This window comes from Triticum dicoccoides, chromosome 7B (assembly GCF_002162155.2).
Source record: "Triticum dicoccoides isolate Atlit2015 ecotype Zavitan chromosome 7B, WEW_v2.0, whole genome shotgun sequence".
In the NCBI taxonomy this organism is placed as follows: domain Eukaryota; kingdom Viridiplantae; phylum Streptophyta; class Magnoliopsida; order Poales; family Poaceae; genus Triticum; species Triticum dicoccoides.
In genome coordinates, this window is record NC_041393.1 from 154727673 (window position 1) to 154749479 (window position 21807).

Below are 21807 nucleotides of genomic sequence, written 5' to 3' on the forward strand. Positions count from 1 at the left end.
ATGGGACAAGGGTTCGCACCCCTTGTAACACACACCCATATTCCAGTCGACCGCCTCAAGGCATCGAGACGTAGGGCTTTTACCTCCTTCGAGAGGGGTCTGAACTCGTAAACTGGTGTGTACAGCCTCGCCGTAGCTAGGGCCTTGCCTCCTCATACGTACCCCTACTCTTACTGTCAGACTTAGTACCACGACAGGTAATGCCAACTGTACTAATTAATATTCGCAGTTGGATACTTCAGGAAACTAGTAGTGATTACGCCAGTATATTCTTAGGCGAGCAGTGGGTTATATCACCCTTTTTTGGGGCATGGGATCAAATCAAGGTTGAGCATTCACACGAAACTTCCCTTTAGACGGCTTATATGCACTTGCCCGGCACCTTTCTGTTTATGAATCACCTTTCGTTTTATGGTTCAGGACCAGTTTCATCCCAGACCATGGTCTAATCATAACTTTGTTTTTAGGGATTGGTCTCATAGCTCACTGGATAATGTTCTCTTAAGGAACGTGCAAAAGCGTTCCCGCCAATAGCCACCTTGTATCCCTCTGTCGTATGTCGGGTTGAAGATTGGTCACAGTTATCCATTTCACCCAAACTGAAAGCGATAATGTGCTAATTCATCGAAGAATTGAGTTGTATCCTTGGTAATTTCTTTCTGAATCTTCTCAAAGGAACTTCAAAGTTCCCGTTTCATTAACCCCGCGGCAAAATTTTGAAGCCCAACCCAAAACGGCCCTTGCACCGACCGGGTTCCATCTTTCAACGCCATTCCTGCAAACTTCCAACAGTCAAACCCCTCAACGCTCCTACCTCCCACGTCTCCCTTCCCCTTGGACCAAACCGCCGCGCACCCAGACCACTCTGACCAAGTCATGCACGCACGCTCTCGGCCAATCCCACACCGTCCAAATCCTCACCTCCGCCGCCATCAACGGTCCCCGTGCCGGCCACGTCTCTTCGGGAAACCGCCCACCAATGTACTCCACCGGCGCCACTTCCTCGTCTCCGACCCTATATAACCTCCTCCCCGGCCTGGCAGAGCTCACGAGAGACACCAACCCAACAATCACAGCGAATCCCGCTCGCTGCACAACACTGCTAGAAAGAAGAGCCAGCAAGCCATGGCCGGCGTCCTGCTCTCGGCCGCCGTTGCCTGCGTCCTTCTCGCCGGCGCCGCGTCCGCGTCGTCGTCGTCGCCGCGGGTGTTCACCGTCGGCGGCGTAGAGAGGGGCTGGAGGCAGCCGGCGCCCGGCGAGGAGACCTACAACCACTGGGCCACCAAGAACCGCTTCCACGTCGGCGATTTCCTCCGTAAGCATCGACCAAGCACGTGCATGCGGCGGCCGGCGGCCGTGCGTCCATACGACGGAACTAACGGGAGTGCGTGCAGATTTCAGGTACGACAAGAACGACTCCGTGCTGGTGGTGACGCGCGACGACTACAAGCGCTGCGGCGCGGACAGGCCGGTGCTCCGCCTCGAGGGCGGCGAGGCGAGGTTCCGGCTCGAGCGGAGCGGCTTCCTCTACTTCATCAGCGGCTCGCCGGGCCACTGCGACGCCGGCCAGAGGTTCACCCTGCGCGTCATGGCGCAGAGGGACAACGGCGCCGCCTCCCGGACGGAGGCCCCCGCCATGTCTCCCGGCGGGTCCTTCAACTCCACGCCGGGGTCCGGATCAGGATCCACGCGCATGCCGCCGCGCGGGAACGCCGGCGACGGGAAGACCAGCGGCGCCGCGCCCTTCGGTGCCTATCACGCCGTTGGCGCCGCTCTGGGAGTGGGTGCCGCCTTGCTGGCCTTTGCATGAGAGGGTCGTTGCGTTGCATGCATTGTGCGTGTGCAAACTGTTGGTTGCCTTCCAAGGTCGTAGACAGTCTAGAATCATTTGCTTATAACTTGTTTGCTCTATTGATTCGTCGTGCTATACGTGGTAGTAGCTCGTGGTGTAACTAGATCAAACGTGTCGTGCTAATTTTAGTTGTTTATTAGTCCCTCCATTCGAAATTGATTGAAATTGAATGTAATTTGTTAACTTCTTTGCGAGCTATGAACTTCTTAGCTATTTATTTTAATTTGTTATAGTATGTCTTTAACTATTTAGAACTCCACACGTTTCAGTGTAACTTTCCTCGCAAAGAAAAGGAAGAAGCACCGTGTTATTTTTATTTCTTGAAACAATTGGATTATTGGACCTGTATTCCGTGTCCGTACTACGTTTACGTACTTCTGAAACCCGCCTTCTTTGGGCCCCTACTCATTTCTGCTAGCCGCCTCTTCCAGCCACCATCTCCGACCCTCCGTCCACCGCCGCTTCGTTTCCCGCCGCATCGCCAATGGCCTCGCGGCTCCGGCTCGGCCAGCCCAATCCGAACCCCGGACTCAGCCCCAGCCCCGGCGAGAGGAAGGGTGAAGAAGGAGAAGCGAGGAAGCCGGAGCCGCGGCGAGAGGTGACGGACCTGGGCGGCGGGAGCGAGGTGGTGCACATCCCGCGGTTCATGTCGCGGGAGACGGCGTGGGAGATGTTCGAACACCTCGACAAGCGCATCCCGTGGACACGCCCCACCATTCGCGTCTTCGGCCGCTCCGTCGTCCAGGTCGGCGCCCCTCTCATGCCCCCCTTATTACCCCCATTTCTTGCGCCTCGTTCAGTCACAGTTAGGTCCCTTGCGTTTAACATTGGTTCCTAACCCTTCTCTCCAAAATTGGTAGCCGTGCTGTTATTTTGGGGAGGAGAAAAAAAATTCTAAGTTTGAAGAAATATTAACTGGATTTTGGAATGGTAGGTTGGATCATCAGTATGGGTCTGCACTTATCCATGCCTTGGGTGGTGAATGCGTGTTGTTTGGGGCAAGCAGTTAGCAGTACAACAAATTGTTTTTTCTTTCTAGAGTACCTCAGTACAACAGTATGTAAAGCGTACCGATACAAAATTATGTAGGATGATTAACATATTTGACATGTTGTTTGATTGCACCTTGTGGTTTGGTACTTCCAAACCATTTAGGGAATGAGCATCACTCTGTCCCTGGCTGTAGACATATGGCCATTCTTGTTAGCTTGATTGACACTGAAACGAAAGAGCAGTCAGGATATAAGTATGAGGAGCTTGCCTCATGGTAGTAATACATTTTGTCAAACTCTTTCCGCCGTATTGAAGTTTTGATAGCCGAAGATAATTGCTGGATGCTCATCTAATTTGCTCGCTGGAGTGCAACATAGCTACGATGTATACAATGCCAGTTAACCATTGATGGTGCCATGGTGATGGTCTCTTGTCTTGGTGCCACCTTAACAAAGTGTCTGATGTGTTCCTCCTAACGCTACTAGTCGTCTAGCCCCATTGGTTCGATAACGATATTCGCTCTAGTGACAACTGACAAGAAGCGCATTGGTCATATAACCCTTGTGAGGCTTCTAAACCAAGTATCTGATCCTTTTTGCTATTCTACAGCCCAGAGATACCTGCTATGTGGCAGATAAAGGGCTAACAGATTTGAGGTACAGCGGCCATCAGCCTCATGCGCACTCTTGGGATGATTTCCCAGTGCTCAAGGATATCTTGAAAGAGGTAAGAGATGGGCCAAGGTGACTTCTTGCATTGCTACCCCGTAATCAGCAGAAACCAGTTGGACTTGTTCTTATTTAGAAGGTAACATCTGGAGAGTATTCTCAGCGTTCAGCCTTCACAGCAGTCTTCTGACTCGTACACATCGGTTAGGTCCATGAAGCCCTCCCGGGGAGCCACTTTAACAGCCTGCTGCTGAACAGATACAAGGGAGGTTCAGACTACGTGTCGTGGCACGCCGATGACGAACCCCTCTACGGGCCTACCCCAGAGATTGCGTCGGTCACATTCGGGTGCGAGCGTGAGTTCTTGCTGAGGAAGAAGCCTACCAACACGAAATCACAAGGTACTCGCCACATCTTGCTACTAGATGAGAGCTATAGGCTTTGTACCCTGGAGTAAAACTGACTCATGCTGTTCTTCATCCAGCAGCTGCTGGTGAATCTGGGGAAACGGCTCGGAAGCGGCTCAAGGCCAGCGCCCCTCAGCAGCATTCGTTCCTCCTGAAGCATGGCTCGTTGCTCGTGATGAGGGGCTACACCCAGCGGGACTGGCAGCACGCGGTGCCCAAGCGTGCAAGAGCGGCCTCGACGAGGATCAACCTGACTTTCCGGCGTGTGTTGCCATGAACATGGGCAGTTCGCTTTGCCTCCCTCCAGTTTTGCGCCTGTGCCCATTGCGTGCAGTGTGTAGTTGGTTTCTTGATAATGCTTTGAACTCGCTTATCCCCCCTTCCCACCTCCTGTAATCTCTATCGAACTCTGTATTTCCATTATGCCAAACTAATGGAAATGGGACAAAAATGTGCAACCTGCTACATTCTTTCAGCAGACCAAATGAGTTTGGCCTACATACATAATAACAGGATAAAAATGTGCAACCTGCAACATTTCTTCCTACGGACCAAATGAGTTTGGCCTACATACATAACAAGATGTCAGGTGGACCATGTGAGAAGATGAAACTTACATCCCCTCATCTGTAGTAGTTATAGAAACTTAGTGACTACAGGTGCAGTATTTTTCTTATAAAAATGGAAATTTGTTGGAAACTTAATCAAGCATTCATCAAATTTAATACTACCTACAGGTTCAGCAAACAGAATTACAACATGATCTCTTTAGCACAGTATGAAGTCCGAATCCAAACAACTAGTGCATCTCGCTACATATTCAAAATCTGTTTCTTCGAAAGTTCGAATAGGGGCCCGAAGAGAGGACCACCGCACTGGTAGCAAAACAATCCCAACACACTGATTTATTGTTGTACAACATTTCTACATGAGTTTCAAAGACACGGTTGCTATCTCCTGCAAAAGAATGGTAAACTAGATATGTTACACAACATCTGACCCTCGAGGATTCATACGCCCATCGAACAATGCCATGGCGAAGTCGGCAACAAGTTCTAGCACCTAAATAACATTACAAAGCAAATCCTTCCTATCCAGCTGGCTCTTCTATACTAACCTGTTGCTATTGCAAAGAACAATTTTCTACATCACAACTGTCAGCTGCAAAGGGTCAAATTAATGAGATATCCACATTCCACAGGCGACTGCCTCTGATATCTGCATCCTAGGACGACATATGTCAACTGAGAGAAAGCAAAGCCTATGTCGCTTGCGATGCACGCTTTTTCCAGACACTCTGCAGATTCAACAGAAAACAACAGAAGAGAATCAGAAAATTGAAAATATATCAGGGGTCCAGTCCGGGGTCGAAGCGGGTCACGCTTACAAGAGTTTCGTCGTCAGATTCCTCCTTGCAGCTCAAACTGTCGCCGTCAGGTTTTTTCTCTTCCAGCTCCATATCTTCTGCAGACTCTTTCTCTGTTTTTCCTGTTTTTTCTTTCCCAGCTGAGCCAACTGCTACCTCTTTATCCTTCTCGCCATCTTTGGTAATAAAACAGTCAAAAGCTAAGCTCAACTACGATGATGAAACGGCATGCATATTTTCGATAAATGTAAACAAGCACATAAAACGGCCATACCTGATTTTACATCTTTGTCGGAATCTGAATGAGCGAGAGAACTGGCTGAATCTGAATCATTAACACCAGCTTCGCTGGTAGCTTCGATGGACTTGCTACCTCCTGATGTTTTTCTACGCTTGTTTTCCGGCGGCGTTTTTGGTTTTTCTTTCCTCTTTAGAGGTGAGGGCCTAAAGAAGATGGATCGATGAGAAAAAATTGCAGCATGATCCTTAAGCCTGAGAGTTAGATATGAACTTACGTCTTTATTGACTTATGTTGGTTAGCTGGAACTTTCGTGCTGCTGGTAGATTTCGTCTCCTGTGCTCTGTAAGGTGTTACACTGGACCAGGTGAGAAAAATTGCAGCATGATCCTTAAGTCTGGGAGTCAGATATGGACTTACGTCTTTACTGACTTATGTTGGTTAGCTGGAACTTTCGTGCTGCTGGTAGATTTCGTCTCCTGTGCTCTGTAAGGTGTTACATTGGTTCAGGTGGTAAGAAGATGGATCGATGAGAAAAGTTGCAGCACGATCCTTCAGTCTGAGAGTTAGATATGGACTTACGTCTTTATTGACTTATGTTGGTTAGCTGGAACTTTCGTGCTGCTGGTAGATTTCGTCTCTTGTGCTCTGCAAGGTGTTACATTGGATCAGGTGGTAAGCAAAGCAAATTACTTCATCTTGCAAAGCATCAATTGGATGAGATGTGCAATAAGTTCATAACATTTAATCTGACTAGAAACCTTTACATCCAACATTTCACATTGATAATCAATACTTTGTTATGGCTAACAAGCAAAATATAGGCAGACAAAGTCATTTCTTAATTCGTAAAGAAGAAATTCTGGCTTACCGTCCTTGATTTGAACCTACATGATCCTTCTTTTGCTGCTGCAAACAATCAGTAGAACTATAATGAGTTGAACATTATCTTTAGGGCTACAGAGACAGTTTCTAGGAAAGAATCGACAATACTCTACCTTCATTGGTGAACCATTACTTTCAATCATTTTCCACTTTTCTTTAGCCATGTTAAGCTGCTCCATATCTCCGTCATCATATAAGACCTACACAGAGAAGCATATATATTAAGTATATACTCCCTCCGTTCGAAAATACTTGTCATCAAAATGAATGAAAGAAGATGTATCTAGACGTATATTAGTTGTAGATACATCTCTTTTTATCCATTTTGATGACAAATATTTTCGGACGGAGGGAGTACCCAGCAGTCACAATATCTTACAAGCACAATCAACTATGCAACTATTGCATGCTGTGATATTGAGTAGGATATGCAGAAGAACTAAAAGGTTGCTGTCATGGCCTTGTGAGAGTTGAACAGTATGTATCAATCTCTATAAATAAGGCTAAGCAGAGAGGGGAAAATCTTCGAATTATAAGTACTCAACTAATTTCATAGAATAGCCTGCATGATAAAATGCAAACTTTTTTTGTTTTTCATGATGGTACTCATAACAGGAAAAATGGATCAAACAGATACACCATGCTGATAGAGATACTAACTAATCCACCGTTTTTTATCTAAAATAAAAAATAAACCGTCTAATGGAAACTTACTGTATGTAGCTTCTTTGCTGAATCATAAGATTTCACAACACCTGGATAAAATCTGATGACAAAAATAACTTAAAATCGAAGCCCACCTTCAAAGATTAGATTATAAAAAATGTTCAGAATTACATAAAATAGGAAACTTACTCCTTATCCAAAGGCCACCAAACTTTTATTCTACGTCCTACCAAGTCTTTACTGCTCGAGTCATGCGTTGAACACTGCAGGCATTAATTAATACTTAGTACACACACTAGAAGGATACTCATACTTGCACTTGCACAAACTTGACTACCACCAGCATATGCATACTTCTAGTGACTTTATTCAACAATTCCTGCATAAAGCTTGGAGATTACCTTTGCTAAACCAGAAACCAGTCTTGGCTTCTGTCTTTTGAAGGACCCATTTAGACTAGCCAGTTCAGCAGCTCTCATAGTACTGTCCTCATCAGCAGACTTCTGGGGAAAGTTCAATAGGAATTGGCAATTTAGAACCAGAACTTTACCAATAGGCCGCAAATACATACTCCCTCCGTCCCAAAATAAGTGTTTTAACTTTGTACTAACTTTAGTACAAAGTTGTATTAAGGTTAAGACACTTATTTTGGGACGGAGGGAGTATTACATACCATAGAACAGAAAGAAATTACCTTTGCACTGCTACGCGAGACTTCAGTGTGGGACTTAGCATCCTTTTTCCCTTTGGATACAGGGGATTTGGTACTGGTAGGTGATGCTACCAAGTCTTTATCATTTGAGTCAGCTCTTCTTTTCTCCTTCAACTTGTTTTCTAAGGAGTCACTGGTTTTTCCTTTGCTGGCAGAATGCACTAAAAGCTCGTCACCGTCTTTACTGCCTTTTCCTGAGTGTGGTCTACTCTTAGAAACTGATCTTTTGCGCTTTGGTGTCGAAAAATCTACTGGTTTCTCGTTGCTCTCTTTCATATCCATCTGCGGCTTCTTTGGTTTGCTCTTCACCGACTCCCCCAAATTGTCCTGGTTCTCTAAATTTATTTCTCTTAACAAACCCAAGACATCATCATCTTTTCCAGTATTTACTGGAATAGATGCTTCCTTCTGTTTCCCCCCTGTCTTTTTTGCTCCTCGGGATTTAAGAATTTGGACAATTTTCCCTAGAGGGATCTCATTACCAAATTCATCAGTCTCATCTATGAGCATCTTATCTTCGGGAGATTCAACCTGAAGGACATAAGACCAAAGAGGAGTCAAGGTCCAGTAGACAATTGAAGTGGAATCCTAATATGGACATAGACGTGTGTTGTGTACCTCAGCAACATTTGCTGTCATAAGAGCCTCGAAATGGGATAGTACAGTCTCACATCCCAACCACTTCTGTTCATCATTCTCCTACAAAGTAACATGTCAAGTATTATAATCGGAAGCCTATATGCAGAAGGTAAGAAATTTGCTATCTTGGTAACCATCGACGAGTTTATGTCCTGGTAACCATTGACAATTCTTAACAAACAGCATGGTTAATGATTTGTTAGAACACGTACCACAGGGTTTTCATTTTGGTCATTCTGAACTGTCGCATAAAGTTGTGCAGGCAATGGAACCGTCAGATTTTCTGATACGTTTATCTGGTCCGGACATAACCTCTTTGCAATAAGAATACCAAGATCACATATAGCATGTAGAGTCTGCAAACAACATATCTCGATTTTAGTCAACACCTATAGCAAGCAAACGGGTTACAGTACTCCCTCCGTCCGAAAAAGCTTGTCCCTCAAATGGATGTATCTAGCACCAAGTTAGTGCTAGATACATCCATTTGAGAGATAAGCTTGGGACAAGCTTTTCCGGACAGAGGGAGTACATGACAACAAATGCGACGAACACTTGCTTACCTTGGTCTTATTTGCATCGACCACGTCTTTTGAACATTTGATGCTTCTGAATATAGATAATGTTGTCATGAAGCTCTCCTTTTTCATACCAGGTACACTATACTGCAAACCTTCTTCTCCCAGGAGGGTTGAAAGAAGTAGATGCAATGGCCTGGAAGGAGCTCTTTCATAAATATGCATATGCAAGAGTAATTTTAACAAGAAAAGGCAAAAAAAAGACCATTATTTTTAATTACTTTGTATCAAACAGTGTGCATACAGAAAAAAACTAGACTGCCAGTAGGCATTACATAATAGCCATAGGGACACTGTTAGAATCAAACCACAATAATTTTTATTACCACGCATTTCCAACAGATCTTCGCAACTCTTACGGATATTTTATGGTTGACTATCAAATTTTCCAAGCATGTAGTTAGAATGTTAAATTTGTTGAGCGAAACGTTACATTTTGTGTGCACAAAATAGGAAGTGCAAGAAAATGATATCTTAGGAACTTCATGAACAATTATCATGTATCAGTAAATTGACCAAATGCATCAAGCAATGAAAATATGTATTATGGAAACTCACGATAACAAGTAGTAGTACAATAATACTGTAAGAGTTATTATAAAATACCAGTAAATTGGAGCAAATGCTTTGACATCCTCATATTCCTCAATGTTAGGGCATGAAGGATCACGAGCGAGGACATGAACCAGATATGGAATAATATATTCTGGGTAAGCTGTGAGCAAATTCACATCTGCTTGGACAGATAGTTGACGCATCTTAACTTGTTGGCATATTTGTGACACTTCGATCAGGTTGTGCTGGAACTGTGAAATGAAAAGAAATACAGATTTAGAATCAGTGGATGGTGAACTCAATTGATCACTGTGTTTAGAGTGTGAACCTCTTCGTACTGTGGTGTATGATAATCGTCTATGCCTATCAAGAAGGCGCAGGCATATTTTGCGTCCAAAGCCCTCTCCTTGATGTATTGATGTACTTTACTGAGAAACAACTTCCTCATTTGAGGGAAATCATCCTACAAATGAACGAAACTATAAACCTCCCAAGAGGATGCTACAGACAAGCAAACCACATGAAAGTAACAATGAAGAAATCAGCTAAGCTATATATTCCCAAAACATACCTGTGAAATCCTTAGAGTCAAATAAAACACATCAACAGGCACTTTATGGTCCCATTGTCTTGATAAGCGGAGAACAGCTTTCGCTGCAGCCAGCCTCAAATGGGCCTTATCACTAGCACTGCGAGTAATTGAGGGATAAGAAATAACCAAATATAGCACAGAATGTATGCGCTAAATTAGAAGGACAAGTCATTCATAGTACCTTGATATCATGTTTGGGGAAATATCACCATATGTAAGAATGCTCTTAAGGATATCCATTAATTTTTCTATTCCAGGATGCACTTGAGCATCTTTGCAAGGTAGGCAGCTCTTCACCAAAGTTTTAATGCCATAAATCTACAGAGAAAAATATCAGAAGAGAATAACAAGTAAAAAAACATCGACGATTAGAGTAAAGCAGACCATGAAAAGCTCTCACTCACCTTGAGCAAACAACTATGTGAACTATCACCCCATTCAGATTTGTCAGCGGAAACTTTAGCCGTATCCTGGTGACACTTAAACGTTGCAATGAAATTTTGTAAACAGGAAAGACAGAAATTTAAAGATAGCAAGCCTTACATCACTGCAGTCAAGAATCTTTTTGGTTATGAAACTTATTATCTCTTCCCCCCTTGTTTCGAAAATTGGCATCGCTATCTGAGCTATACACCCCAAAGATTGCAAGATAGAAGGTAAATGGACTTTCTTCTCCTCCAACAAATCCACAAGCCTCTGCATAGTCACAAATGCTAGGCACAATACATCAGAAATCTCAAAAATGTACAAAAAAAGGGAATAGCAGGGGCGAATTCAAACCTTGTAAAGAACAGATAGTGCCATCAGACCATCATCTTTAGTTATAGCGGCTAAAGCATGAACAGAATATTTAGCCTGCTTCCTTGTGCCCTCTAAACATAGCCGCTCTAACAGAAGAGCAACAGAGCTGAAAATGGAAGATACAACAACTTAGTTACATAATCATGGTAAGTAGCTCCATAACTGTTCCAAAAAAGTGTAAAGTAGTGCACAAAATGGAGAACTTTCAAGCAGCTAAACCTTGATGAGGCCAGTTGTTCACGAATGTTACCACCAGCTTTGGACAAAACATGAGCAATACCCTCTTTAAGAACTTCATTATCCTCCTTCAGAAGTTCAATGATATCTTCTTCGAATCCAGATAAAAGTGAAGGGAAGAAACTAGATATTGCCTGCAATTAGTAAATGGCATGGGGTGAGGACTGTCTTTAAGAGTCTCAGGGCACAAAATGCATGCACAAAGGGTTGCATGGATCATACATAATACACAAACCAAGAGAAAACGTCTAAATATAAAAAATATTGCAACGGAAGGTTCTGTGCCCGTTGAATCCGTCAGTGCAAATTCATGATATATCCATCTGCCCAAGATCCTTTGCATCATGAAGCATGTTGCACCCCTTGGCATTTTATAGTGGCACAACATGTTTGGAACAACAGAAGATAAAAGACAATTCTATTATAACCCCTATTTTGGATGTAACATTGCATGCCTAGTCCTTCATCCTACTTTTAGGCTAGCAGGTACCCAGCAATTTACATAGCCGTCCTGTGGGTACCTTTAACTAAAAGAGTAAAACCCATCAGAGTACAACTGCCGAATTGGCCTCACAACTTTACGAATAGAGAAATCTGCTTAAAGGAAAAATTGTTTACTCCTCTTTTCTAAAATCAACAATAGTTCGTGCTTGAGTAGCAATATAATAGTAGGTCCATGCAAGCAACTATTCATTAAGTTTTTTTACTTCCATGATGGCAGAAAGAAGACGATCAAAATGCTGCATCAATAACAGAATTAGTTCTTCAGCAAAGTATACCGTCAGAAGATCCATGCATGATGAGATGTGTTTTGTATTCCCAATAGATTTTTGCTCAGAAGCTGCAGACAGGATCTCTTTGACATATTCTTTATTCACAAGTAGATACGAACATCGCATTGATAGTGTGCTGACAAAATCATACAGTTCATGTTTTTCACCAAGTGACTTGAGCAAATCAACCTGCAGATTACAAGTAAAAATTCAAATTGTTTTAAAAGATTTTCAGAAAACAAATCAATAAGACCTAGTTCGAATAAGCGATTTTGTCTACTTGGTAGTGAATATAATTACTGGTCAACCTAGAATGAAAATGACTAGGTATATAGTAGGTACCCGAATAGACCAAGCATTATTGAATGTTGTTGCGCAATCAAGCAAACTTGTGAACATTTTCCAGATATTTTCATCTTTCAGCTGATGAAGCATGTTCAAGTACTCCTCGGCCTTTACCGCGTCACTGAACAAACGGGACATGCTCCGAAAACATCCCAAGATTCTTTTTTGCAGATCAGCTGCATCTTCCTGCGATATAAGAAGAATAAATAAGGCAAGTATTTACCAAATAGTAGCTCTCTGGTGCTTTTCAATCTCAAGAATCACAAACCTGGCTTGTCTGTCGAAGGGACATGTACTTCAGCATTTCTTGTTGTAGTCTGAAGTTGATCAAAATGCAACAAATCAGAACATTCAAAAAAGGAAAGAAAAGAAAAGGGAGAGCAATTATCAAAAAATGATTTATGGACACACGGTCAAACCTTTGCTTCTGCAGAAGAATCTGTTCAAGAGCTTTCATCTCAACTTTATCAAAATGTGTGGCAGCAATTACCCAATGTTTCACTCTTTCCTTTGTCGGAAACTCTGGTGGAAATAATGAACCACATAGGACTGATTCAATTGACTCAGGCCTGCACCAAATAAACAAAACAACAAGGTGACATTATCTTAGGCTCACACTAGAACATCACGGATCACAGAGTGCAATAACGCACAATAGCCTAATACAATATGTTTGCATGAATAAAAAAGGAACTGATTTCCATGAGGGATGCTAGATGTTGACGCTAGCCAGGATGCAAACACATACATCAACAGAAATTTTCCCCATGATTCTGTATGTTCTCAAAATACTCCCATAAGCATTTGTATCCAACGCTTATCTCATGTCAACCACAAAGAACAAAATACCCAATACCATCAACCAGATCTCAAGAGGAGTAAAAAACTGCAAGAGACAGAAAATATTGCACAAGTAATATCTAGAGTGTATCAAGAAAGGATTAGCGAGACATCCCAGACATGCCAAACATACACGGTAAGTCAGTGAGGGAGTATAAAACCGGTAGAACTGCTACATCTAATCATAAGTTGAATAAAATATATATTTCTGTTGCATATCCATGAAACATTAACAACAAGCCTCAAGAATTTAGTTTAGTGACATTACCTAAAATCTTTGTCGTAAATACATCTCAATATTTTTCCAGGTATCCACTCAAAATTATCAAAATTAGTCGAGCTATCAGAACCCTTCAGGCAATACAGCTTGTAGATATCAGCCAATCGCTCCATGGTGTAGCACTTCACTAGAAGCTGGATTTTTTTAAAATACACAATACATTCCAGTAAATTATACAGGGTAAAACATGTGGAAAAAATGGAAGACGATGAAAAGAGCAAAGAAAAGCTAACCGATTTATCACGGACACGCTCGGCTACTAGTTTGATAGTTTCAATTGGCACAGCACCAAATTCATGGCAAGCTACATCACAAACAGCAGCCACAACTTGTTTTCGTACATTTTCTTCATAATCCAACAGTCTGTCACAAAGTGCCTCTGCCAAGGAGCCAACCATCAAAGAAAGAACAATGAGATGCTCCCTCAAATGATATGAATTGTTATTAGGGGGACATAGCTACTTACTGATAATCTCAGGAGCTTCGGGACGGGAATGGTTTGAGATTAGACATCTCTTTAAATGCTCAATCACAGAAAGACGGATTTCTACCACTCTGTCAGTCAATCTCTTCAGGAACTCAATGAAAAGAGACTTAAAAGATTCCAATACAGGGACTCCAGGTAAAGAAAAAAGTTCGCCGAGCAACTCAACTGATTTAGACCGCATTTCTACTTCATCTGCCTATAGAAAAGAGAAAAAATAAAAATGAATTAGCAAGACAAAACAAACTAAGAAAATTAGTCACAAGATGCATGAAACTTTCGTTTTTATTTGATTTTATAGAAAAATATACTTTCTGTTCCAAAGTTATTACTCCCTCCATATTAGTTGTCGCTGAAATGGATGTATCTAGACATATTTCAATGCTAGATACATCCGTTTGAGCGACAACTAATTTAGATCAGAGGGAGTATTTTATAATGAGGAGTCACTCTGCATATAGGTAGTTCAGGGTCAAATTGATAATCTGAAAGTATATCGTACCAGTAGTTCCCCAGTTATATAAGGCACCACCACTTTAAGAACCCTTGGAGCACACTGATACACATCAAATATGACCTCGTGGTGATCAATGTGGCCATTTGCAGAACTGTTGGCCCCAGCCAAGGATGATGTAAGAAACTTCTTTATGTATGGTTCGAGTTTTCCTGCAGATTGCTCTATAACACCCCGAGCCAGCTTACGTGCAGATAAAGAAATACCCTAGCAAACAAGAGTTGCAGAACTAATAGTTTACAGAAGGGCACAAATAATAATCTACTAAATAGCCAAAAATGCCATAAAACTTAAATGCACTCACAGTTTTTTTACGGCCTAAAGCTGATAAGAGTACATGTAGAAGGCTTTGATGTATAATCTCGCTCTCTTCTATAATAAGGGCCATAATTGTCTGCATTGATTTCACAACATTTGCTTCATGATTTTCACTGCATCAAACAAGTTTCAACAGTCATAACACAATGGGTAAACAAAAAGGACCATAGCACACTTAACTTGTTCTGATCGCCCAATATATGTAGCAAGTATAATACTACCCATACTAGTATGTACACACCACCACCCTGGGTTGCGAGATCTTATGGATCTCACCTCTAGCCTACCCCAACTTGTTTGGGACTAAAGGCTTTGTTGTTGTTGTTGTTGTACACACTACCACCCAAAATAATATTTTTACGTTGTAATATGTATAATATGTACACTCCATCAAAAACCAATATGATACATCAAATGGCAGCAATAATAGTCAACCAGGAAATAAATGTTCTATTTTAGGGTAACAAAAGAACATGTCCCAGGTATCTAGCACCTTGCATAGAATGAAATGAATGCAGCTTTGCAAATTAAGGCCAACGGAGCCGCATATGGGCCCACTGAATTTCTAAAGATGTCAAGGGAGCCCACTGCCCCATCTAGTCCGCATATCATGGGAACCATCCAACATATGAGTGGCTATATCAAGGCTGTTAACATGCCTGAGAGCATAAGGTGAGCGACCACTCTTACTAGCGCTATTTAGAACACTGAGGTCTGAACAGCTGTGTCATGACTTACAAACATTCATGCTGCTATAATTTTATACCAGAAGTCTATCACGCAATTCAGGCAAGACTCCATACAGTCAAATTTTCTGAGAAGTCATTTATAAAATTTATTGTCCTTAGTCATCATTAATATTACAAAGAGGACCTCCACACAAATCACACAATGAAAATGGTGTAGTCCCTCCGATTCATATTACTTGTCACTCAAATGGATGTATCTAGCACTGAAATGCGTCTAGATACATCCAACTGAACGACAAGTAATATGGATAGGAGGGAGTAATGTATTTCAGCCCACAAACTAGCGTATTCATGCAATGTAAACTTTCAAATAAGTCCATACAATTTCTATCCTCAAAATATTATTAATCTTGGTCCTTCTGATTTAGAAGTACATAGAGATCCTCCACAGAAATCACAGAGTGAAAAGTGTGCAAGTGTCTCTCAGCCTACAAACGATTGTACCCTTATAAACCATCACAAATAACCATAAAAGAAATTAAAACAATTAATTTGCAAAATAGCAAAAGTCATGATCCGGAAAGGACAGAACTAAATTCATTGTAGTGTTCTTCCATGTGAACCTAACAGGGTGAAACAGTGAACCAAAAATCGTAGTGGTTACTTCTTACATGCTCATGCAAAGACTGGAAACTAGTCCATCTATGGTGACATTACATAACACAAGGTATTTACCAAACCTGGCTTAGATGGCATAGCAGAATTACCTGACGATTTCTAAAAAAGTTCGGAACATGTCTGTGATGAGATCGTTGCATTCAAGGTCTAACATCACAACACATGCCCGGTATCTTGCAACTGTTTCCAGAATAGCAACTCTCCTGCTAAAGTAATGGCTATTAACATCAGCGAGTCCACCAAATGTACCAACAATCAGACGAAATATGGTCTGCAAGAAAGAAAAAAGAATACTCAAATACTGAACAAACATTGTAAGCTCAGTCAAAGTAATTTGATTCTGCACTTTTTGTGAGCACAGGGTTACCCTTAAAACATCATCACTATATGGAGCTTCAGGTGCAGTTATTCTTGTAATTTCACAGAAGCAGGTTGCCAAGAGAACTTTAACATCTTGATCCTGATGTTTCAGCAATTCTTTTCTGACAACTGCTGTTAGACATGGTTGGATAGCTTCCATCACCGAGGACCCTGGTGACTGTTCTATTCCATGTAGGCATTCCGCAGCTTGCTGCAATACAATTAGCATTAATAGCACACCCAAAAGTTACATAAGCAGAAAAGGAAGGATTTTAAGCAAACAAGTCATTATATCCAGACAGTACTGCAATACTGTCAGTCTGCTCCCTGTGATCCTGTGCTAGGATAGAAAGCAACAAGACAGACAATTAACTTTCAAACAATTGATCTTTTTCCATCATTGATGCCAAGTTACAGATTTCTTATGAAAAGATAAAAGGCCTATTTTTTAGCTTCAGCTTTGAGCCATGGACCAGCAAATTATGTTGTTTAAAACAAAAAAGTTCAAACCTTTGGAAATTCCTACGCCAATTACACAGATGTTATTTACTACCATAGATTTGGGCATAAAAAGTACTCCCTCCGTTCCTAAATATAAGACGTTTTGGCAGTTCAAATTGAACATACAAAACGTCATATATTTAGGAAGAGGGAGTAACAAATTAGGAATTGCAAAAAACTGTCTGTATTTATATGTCTACTATCAACATCCTAAACCCTGACATAAAGATACCAACACCAGTACATGTAGAGCTCAGAAATTTGAAACTAGAGACAAAAATTCGCTGGCCAGTTTTCCTGACAGAGGCACTGATCAGCTCTAAAATAGGGAACAAAAAAGGCAACACAACTACCTATGATGTTAAGAAAATATTTTTTATCACATTTGATGCTACTCCCATTAGGCAACAAGGACAGATGTCAGGATTAAAAAATGTGCCGTTGTTTGTTGGATTTGGAAAGCTCTAAAGACAGAGACATTAAATTTGTTCTCAAAATACTGTAAGCAAATGTTTACAAGACAAAAAATACCATTTTAAGCACAGCATTCAGGGTTACAGGTGCAGACGGAACTAGCATAAAAACTTATCGGAGGACTTCCATGCACCATGCCATAGACATCGAATGGTCCATATGAACAACCAAATAAAAAAAAATACGGGACCAAAAGTTTGAGCTTTATAGTAGCACATTTCGGTTGTCCAGTAGTATGACCAAAGTAACCGTTTAGTGCGCCAATCAGGCACAGAGAAGCCTGTTTGGACCACCGGAACCCGGCAAACCCTAATCCCACAGACGTTCCTAGGGGGAAACAGTAGGAACTGAACCAATGGCAACCGAATAAAATCAGCAACATAACCTCACTGTGCATCCCCGAGCTTCAGTTACACACCCTCCCAGCTGAAATGAAAATAAATTCCAGCTGAAACCAGCAAAAACGCGCTATGCATATCACAAATTAAAGCAGTGGCGCAGTGTCCCTAGGAAATCTCACCAAAAAGGTAAGAATTTCCCTCCTCATTACCCAGCCCTAGCTGAAAAATTGCTCCTTTTGGACCCTCCTCGTCGCTCGGTGCAACATAAACCATCGGAATCCAGGAACGGGACCCCTAATTCGCAGGCGAAGCCCGAGGACATCCACCTCACATGCTCACGCCTTCCCGCCCTAAACCCTAAAACCTGCCGAATTGGCGCTACGACCACAGATCCACCCCCTCCGCGACGGAAGCGAAGCTGGCAACCAAAGAGTATGACTGTATGAGACTCGGGAGTCGGGAGTTGTCACCTCGAGGAGCTTGGCGAGCGCCTCGGCCTCGGCCGGCAGCTCGGAGCCGAGCTTGTCCCCGAGCTCCCTGAGCTGGCCCGCGACGGCAGCCATCCCCAGGCCACCTCGCCCTTGACCCGCAGCGAATTGGCGCGCCGGCGAGCGCCTCGAGGCCGAAGCTCCTGCTCCTCCTCCTCCTCCTCCTTCTGGGTCGAGCCTAGGGCCTAATCTGAGAGGAGACAAGGGTTTCGCGTTGCCTTTTTGGCTCTCGCTGTTTCGAAATTGGTGTGGGAGAGAGGCGGAGAGCTCGTGAGCGAAATGCCCAGTTTGGGGATCGGGTTTGGGTCTCTGCGCTGCGGTATCCTCCTCCTGCTACCACGCCCCCCTCCTACCGTTTAGTAGATGGAAGAAAAAACATGACGCGCCTCGCATGGACGCGTGTGTCTGGGGTGCGGGTCCTGCGCCGCGCATGGCCGGCCTGTCAGCGTGGCGCGTTCCGCCTGGCGACGGTGGGGGGTGGTTATTACGGTTCCGGGTGGTTTTACGACAGAGTTTGTTAGGTTCCGGAGAGCGTGACTGCGACTGTGAGTGAGAGCCCTGTCTCGGCGCTCAGAACTTTGAGAGAAAAAGAATATCTTTTTTCCATCCTATCAAGACTGCAGCCTGACATCGAATGAGTGTCTGGTTGCTTAGGGCATCTCCAGCCGTTGGCCCTCAGGGGGCGTCTAAAAGCGCCGCCTGGGGGTGAGCCGGCACAAAAAATGGTCCTGGGGCGAGTCGGCCCCCAGCCGTCGGCCCCAGGGCCGCCCCCAGGCGCGTATTAAAAAAAAAGGGCCGTTCGGCGAAGTTATGATAAAAAGTAGTTAAATTTTGGCTAAACATGGCAAATTTCGGCGAAATTCACGCATTTTCATTACATTAACCTAATCTAAAAAAGAAAGTGGCTGAAGTCGTCGCCGCCATCGTTGTCGTCGGCCTTCTCCTCCTTGACGCGGGCACCCCTGCTGGACCCGGCGTCGCCATGGCGGACTGGCGGCGGCGCGTCGTCGTCGTCGTCGCCGCTGTCGCATAGGACGACGACCCCGTCTTCATCGCGGCCGCGTCGGCGCTCCTCGAAGCGGCGCAGGGCGGCGCGCTGGCGCTCCTTCACCTTCTCCCGGCGCGCCTTCTCCATCGCAATGGAGTCCTGGCGTGCCCATTCTAGGGTTGCGTCGTCGTCGTCGAACTCCGCCTTCACCGGCGCCAGCCCCGGCCCCGTCTTCACCGGCGCCAGCCCCGGCTCCGTCTTTGGCTTGACGAAGCGCGGAGGAGCCGACGAGGAGGAGGCGCGCCGGCCGCCCTCGTTGATGACGATGCCGGCGTTGCGAGTGCGCCGGCCGAGCGGCGACTCCGCTGCGGGCTCGACCTTGACGCCGAGCAGGGCCGGAGTGCCGGAGGAGTGCGATGCGGATCGGGAGGAGGAAGAGGAGGAGGAGGACCCGAACCTCCTTGGCGCCCATGGCCCGACGCGTCGATGCTGCGCCGGGGGTACGCCAACGGCGGATCGTTGCCGCCCTCGAGGTACGTGAGCACGCCCTCGAGTGTGCGGCCGGGGACGCCCCACCAGAGGTGGCGCCCCTCGCTGTTCTGCCGGCCGCCGACCACCGGCGCGCCGTTGGTGGACGCCAATCGCTGCTGCTGGCGGCGCTCGAAATACGCCACCCAGGCCGCGTGGTTGTCGGCGGCGTACTGGGGGAGGGAGAGTTGGGCGTCGGTGAGGGACGCGCGCACGATCTCGACCTCCTCGACGAAGTACTTCGGCTTCGCCACGGCGTCAGGCAACGGGGGAATGGGCACTCCCCCGGCGCTGAGTCTCCACCCCGTCGGCCCGGCGCGCATGTCCGGCGGCGCCGGGATGTTCGCCTGGAACAGGAGCCAGGACTCCTGTTCGCGGAGCGGACGGCGGCTGAAGCCGTTGGCCGCCGCCTCGTCTCCGGGGAAGCGTTCTGCCATGGCGACGGCGGGGTTGGGCGGGCTCTTGAGAGGTAGAGGGAGGGGCTGGGCGGCGGCGCTCGGGAGAGACAGGGAGAGGGGCGGGGCTGGTGTGGGCACAGGCGAGTGGAGGGCGCCGGCTTTTATAGCCGGGCCGCGCCCATGTGTACGCGCGCGAGGGAGGGGAGGCGTCGGCGCGCCGTCCCGTGAGGAATCAATGGCAAGGCTGACCGGCGGCACCCTTGCCATTGATTCCCCGCGGGAACCGAGGCCGTTGGGGGAAGACGAGGCGCCGAGTCGCTGATGCGGCTGGCCCGCGTCTTTTTCGCGCCAAAACAGCTCGCCCCAGCGCCCCCGGGCGCCCCCCAGCGCGCCGGGTTCGGGCTGGGTCCGCCGACGCTGTTTTCGGCCCAAGCCGGCGAAAATCGGGCTCCTGGGGGCGCGACTGGGCCGTTTTTTCGGCGCCGGTGCGAAAAAATCGCCTGGGGAGGCCTTCCTGGGGGCGCGGCTGGAGGTGCCCTTAGGCTGCATGATTTACATCCTGCTTTGATTGTATTGATTTGGAGGAAGTACAAGTTACATGTTATCTACCACGAGAACTTGTGTGTATAAGATTTGTCGTCTACGGGTCTAACCCCTTGATTTATATAGATACCGGGGATACCTAGGGTTTACATAGGTGGGTTACATCTAAGGGTAATCATGCCGAAGACGACCTCTAAGTCTTGAAGTACACGCCAAATCTTCGGAAGATATCCACCTTGACACTCTTGGGCCCTAAGAACGTGGCCCACCGATTTGATCATCCTAGGGGTCCTCGGCTCGGCCCATATGGTCGAGAGCCGACGTGGTCAACACCCCCTAGTCTAGGACAGCATCAGTAGCCCTGAACCAGTCTTTCAGTCAAGGATGTTCCTCGGTACTTCTAAGTTGTACCTCGTCTTCAACATCCAAGCTGGTTCAATAAATCTTCATCTGTTATGGATGAGTTTCATGCGTCGGGCATCCGAGGAACACCTTAACATTTCCATGCTTGCGTTCTTCCGGAAGATCCCTAATGTATCCGAGGAGAGCCATGGATTCGAGGATCATTTCCGCGCAGGGCTATCGGAGTATGACAATTTGTGGGACCGGCAAGGATCCCTTTGTAGTTCGGTTGGGTAGTCGGCGAGCACAGAGAGCAAATCTAGTATATGCGCGAGATTTTCTCAGGTTCGGGCCACCGTGGAGGCGTAAAACCCACTCCTGTGTTTGGGTGGTTTGACTTGGGGCTCAAGTTACAAGCGCAACTTGCCAGAAAAACATGAGCAAGGTGCAGCTACTGTGTAAGCGTGAGTAGGGTGTCAACTCGTGCCAAGGTAGCCATGGGCCTACTTTTATAGACAAAAATGGGTCACCGCAGTGGCAACATGGTCATTACATGTATGTGAATAGTGGTCTTGATGATATCCAACCTAATCCTGCTGGACTAGGACAATGGCATTTAATGCACCATGAGCTAGTGGCCATCCTTTGGCAAAAAGAGTCCCTCCTTCTGTGTCGTCGACATGGATGGGCATATCTTCTTGACACATCCACTAGACGAGTGTCAATAAAGTTGA

At 45.2% G+C, this 21807-nt stretch overlaps 2 protein-coding genes across 6 annotated transcripts; one reads left to right on the forward strand and one right to left on the reverse strand.

Annotated features, from left to right (window-relative positions):
- Positions 1-1078: 1078 nt before the first annotated feature.
- Positions 1079-4378, forward strand: LOC119338757 (alpha-ketoglutarate-dependent dioxygenase alkB homolog 3-like). The gene is made up of 6 exons (XM_037610997.1): positions 1079-1315; positions 1395-1780; positions 2271-2597; positions 3455-3571; positions 3722-3914; positions 4001-4378. Exons 1-6 carry the CDS (start codon positions 1126-1128, stop codon positions 4195-4197), a joined length of 1410 nt encoding a protein of 469 aa, XP_037466894.1. The 5' UTR covers positions 1079-1125; the 3' UTR covers positions 4198-4378.
- Positions 4379-4737: 359 nt separating this feature from the next.
- On the reverse strand, positions 4738-18595 carry LOC119336725 (sister chromatid cohesion protein PDS5 homolog A-like). 5 transcript variants are annotated; one of them, XM_037608795.1, is made up of 35 exons: positions 18257-18594; positions 16478-16681; positions 16200-16381; positions 14730-14856; positions 14414-14632; positions 13894-14110; positions 13661-13806; positions 13416-13561; positions 12727-12876; positions 12576-12624; positions 12305-12493; positions 11969-12151; positions 11172-11323; positions 10932-11058; positions 10695-10847; positions 10556-10621; positions 10333-10469; positions 10131-10248; positions 9888-10022; positions 9611-9810; positions 8990-9140; positions 8639-8782; positions 8406-8486; positions 7770-8318; positions 7477-7578; positions 7265-7338; positions 7124-7175; positions 6523-6609; positions 6396-6433; positions 6107-6172; positions 5945-6010; positions 5802-5867; positions 5561-5730; positions 5308-5462; positions 4738-5217 (listed from the first exon to the last, which is right to left on the reverse strand). In XM_037608795.1, the coding sequence occupies exons 1-35, from the start codon at positions 18347-18349 to the stop codon at positions 5182-5184; spliced, it is 4830 nt and encodes a 1609-aa protein (XP_037464692.1). In that variant the 5' UTR covers positions 18350-18594; the 3' UTR covers positions 4738-5181. The 5 variants fall into 5 exon arrangements, with proteins under 5 accessions (XP_037464692.1, XP_037464690.1, XP_037464689.1 ...); XM_037608793.1 differs by having other exon boundaries at positions 6396-6430; positions 12576-12876; positions 18257-18595; XM_037608792.1 differs by having other exon boundaries at positions 12576-12876; positions 18257-18595.
- Positions 18596-21807: the final 3212 nt, after the last annotated feature.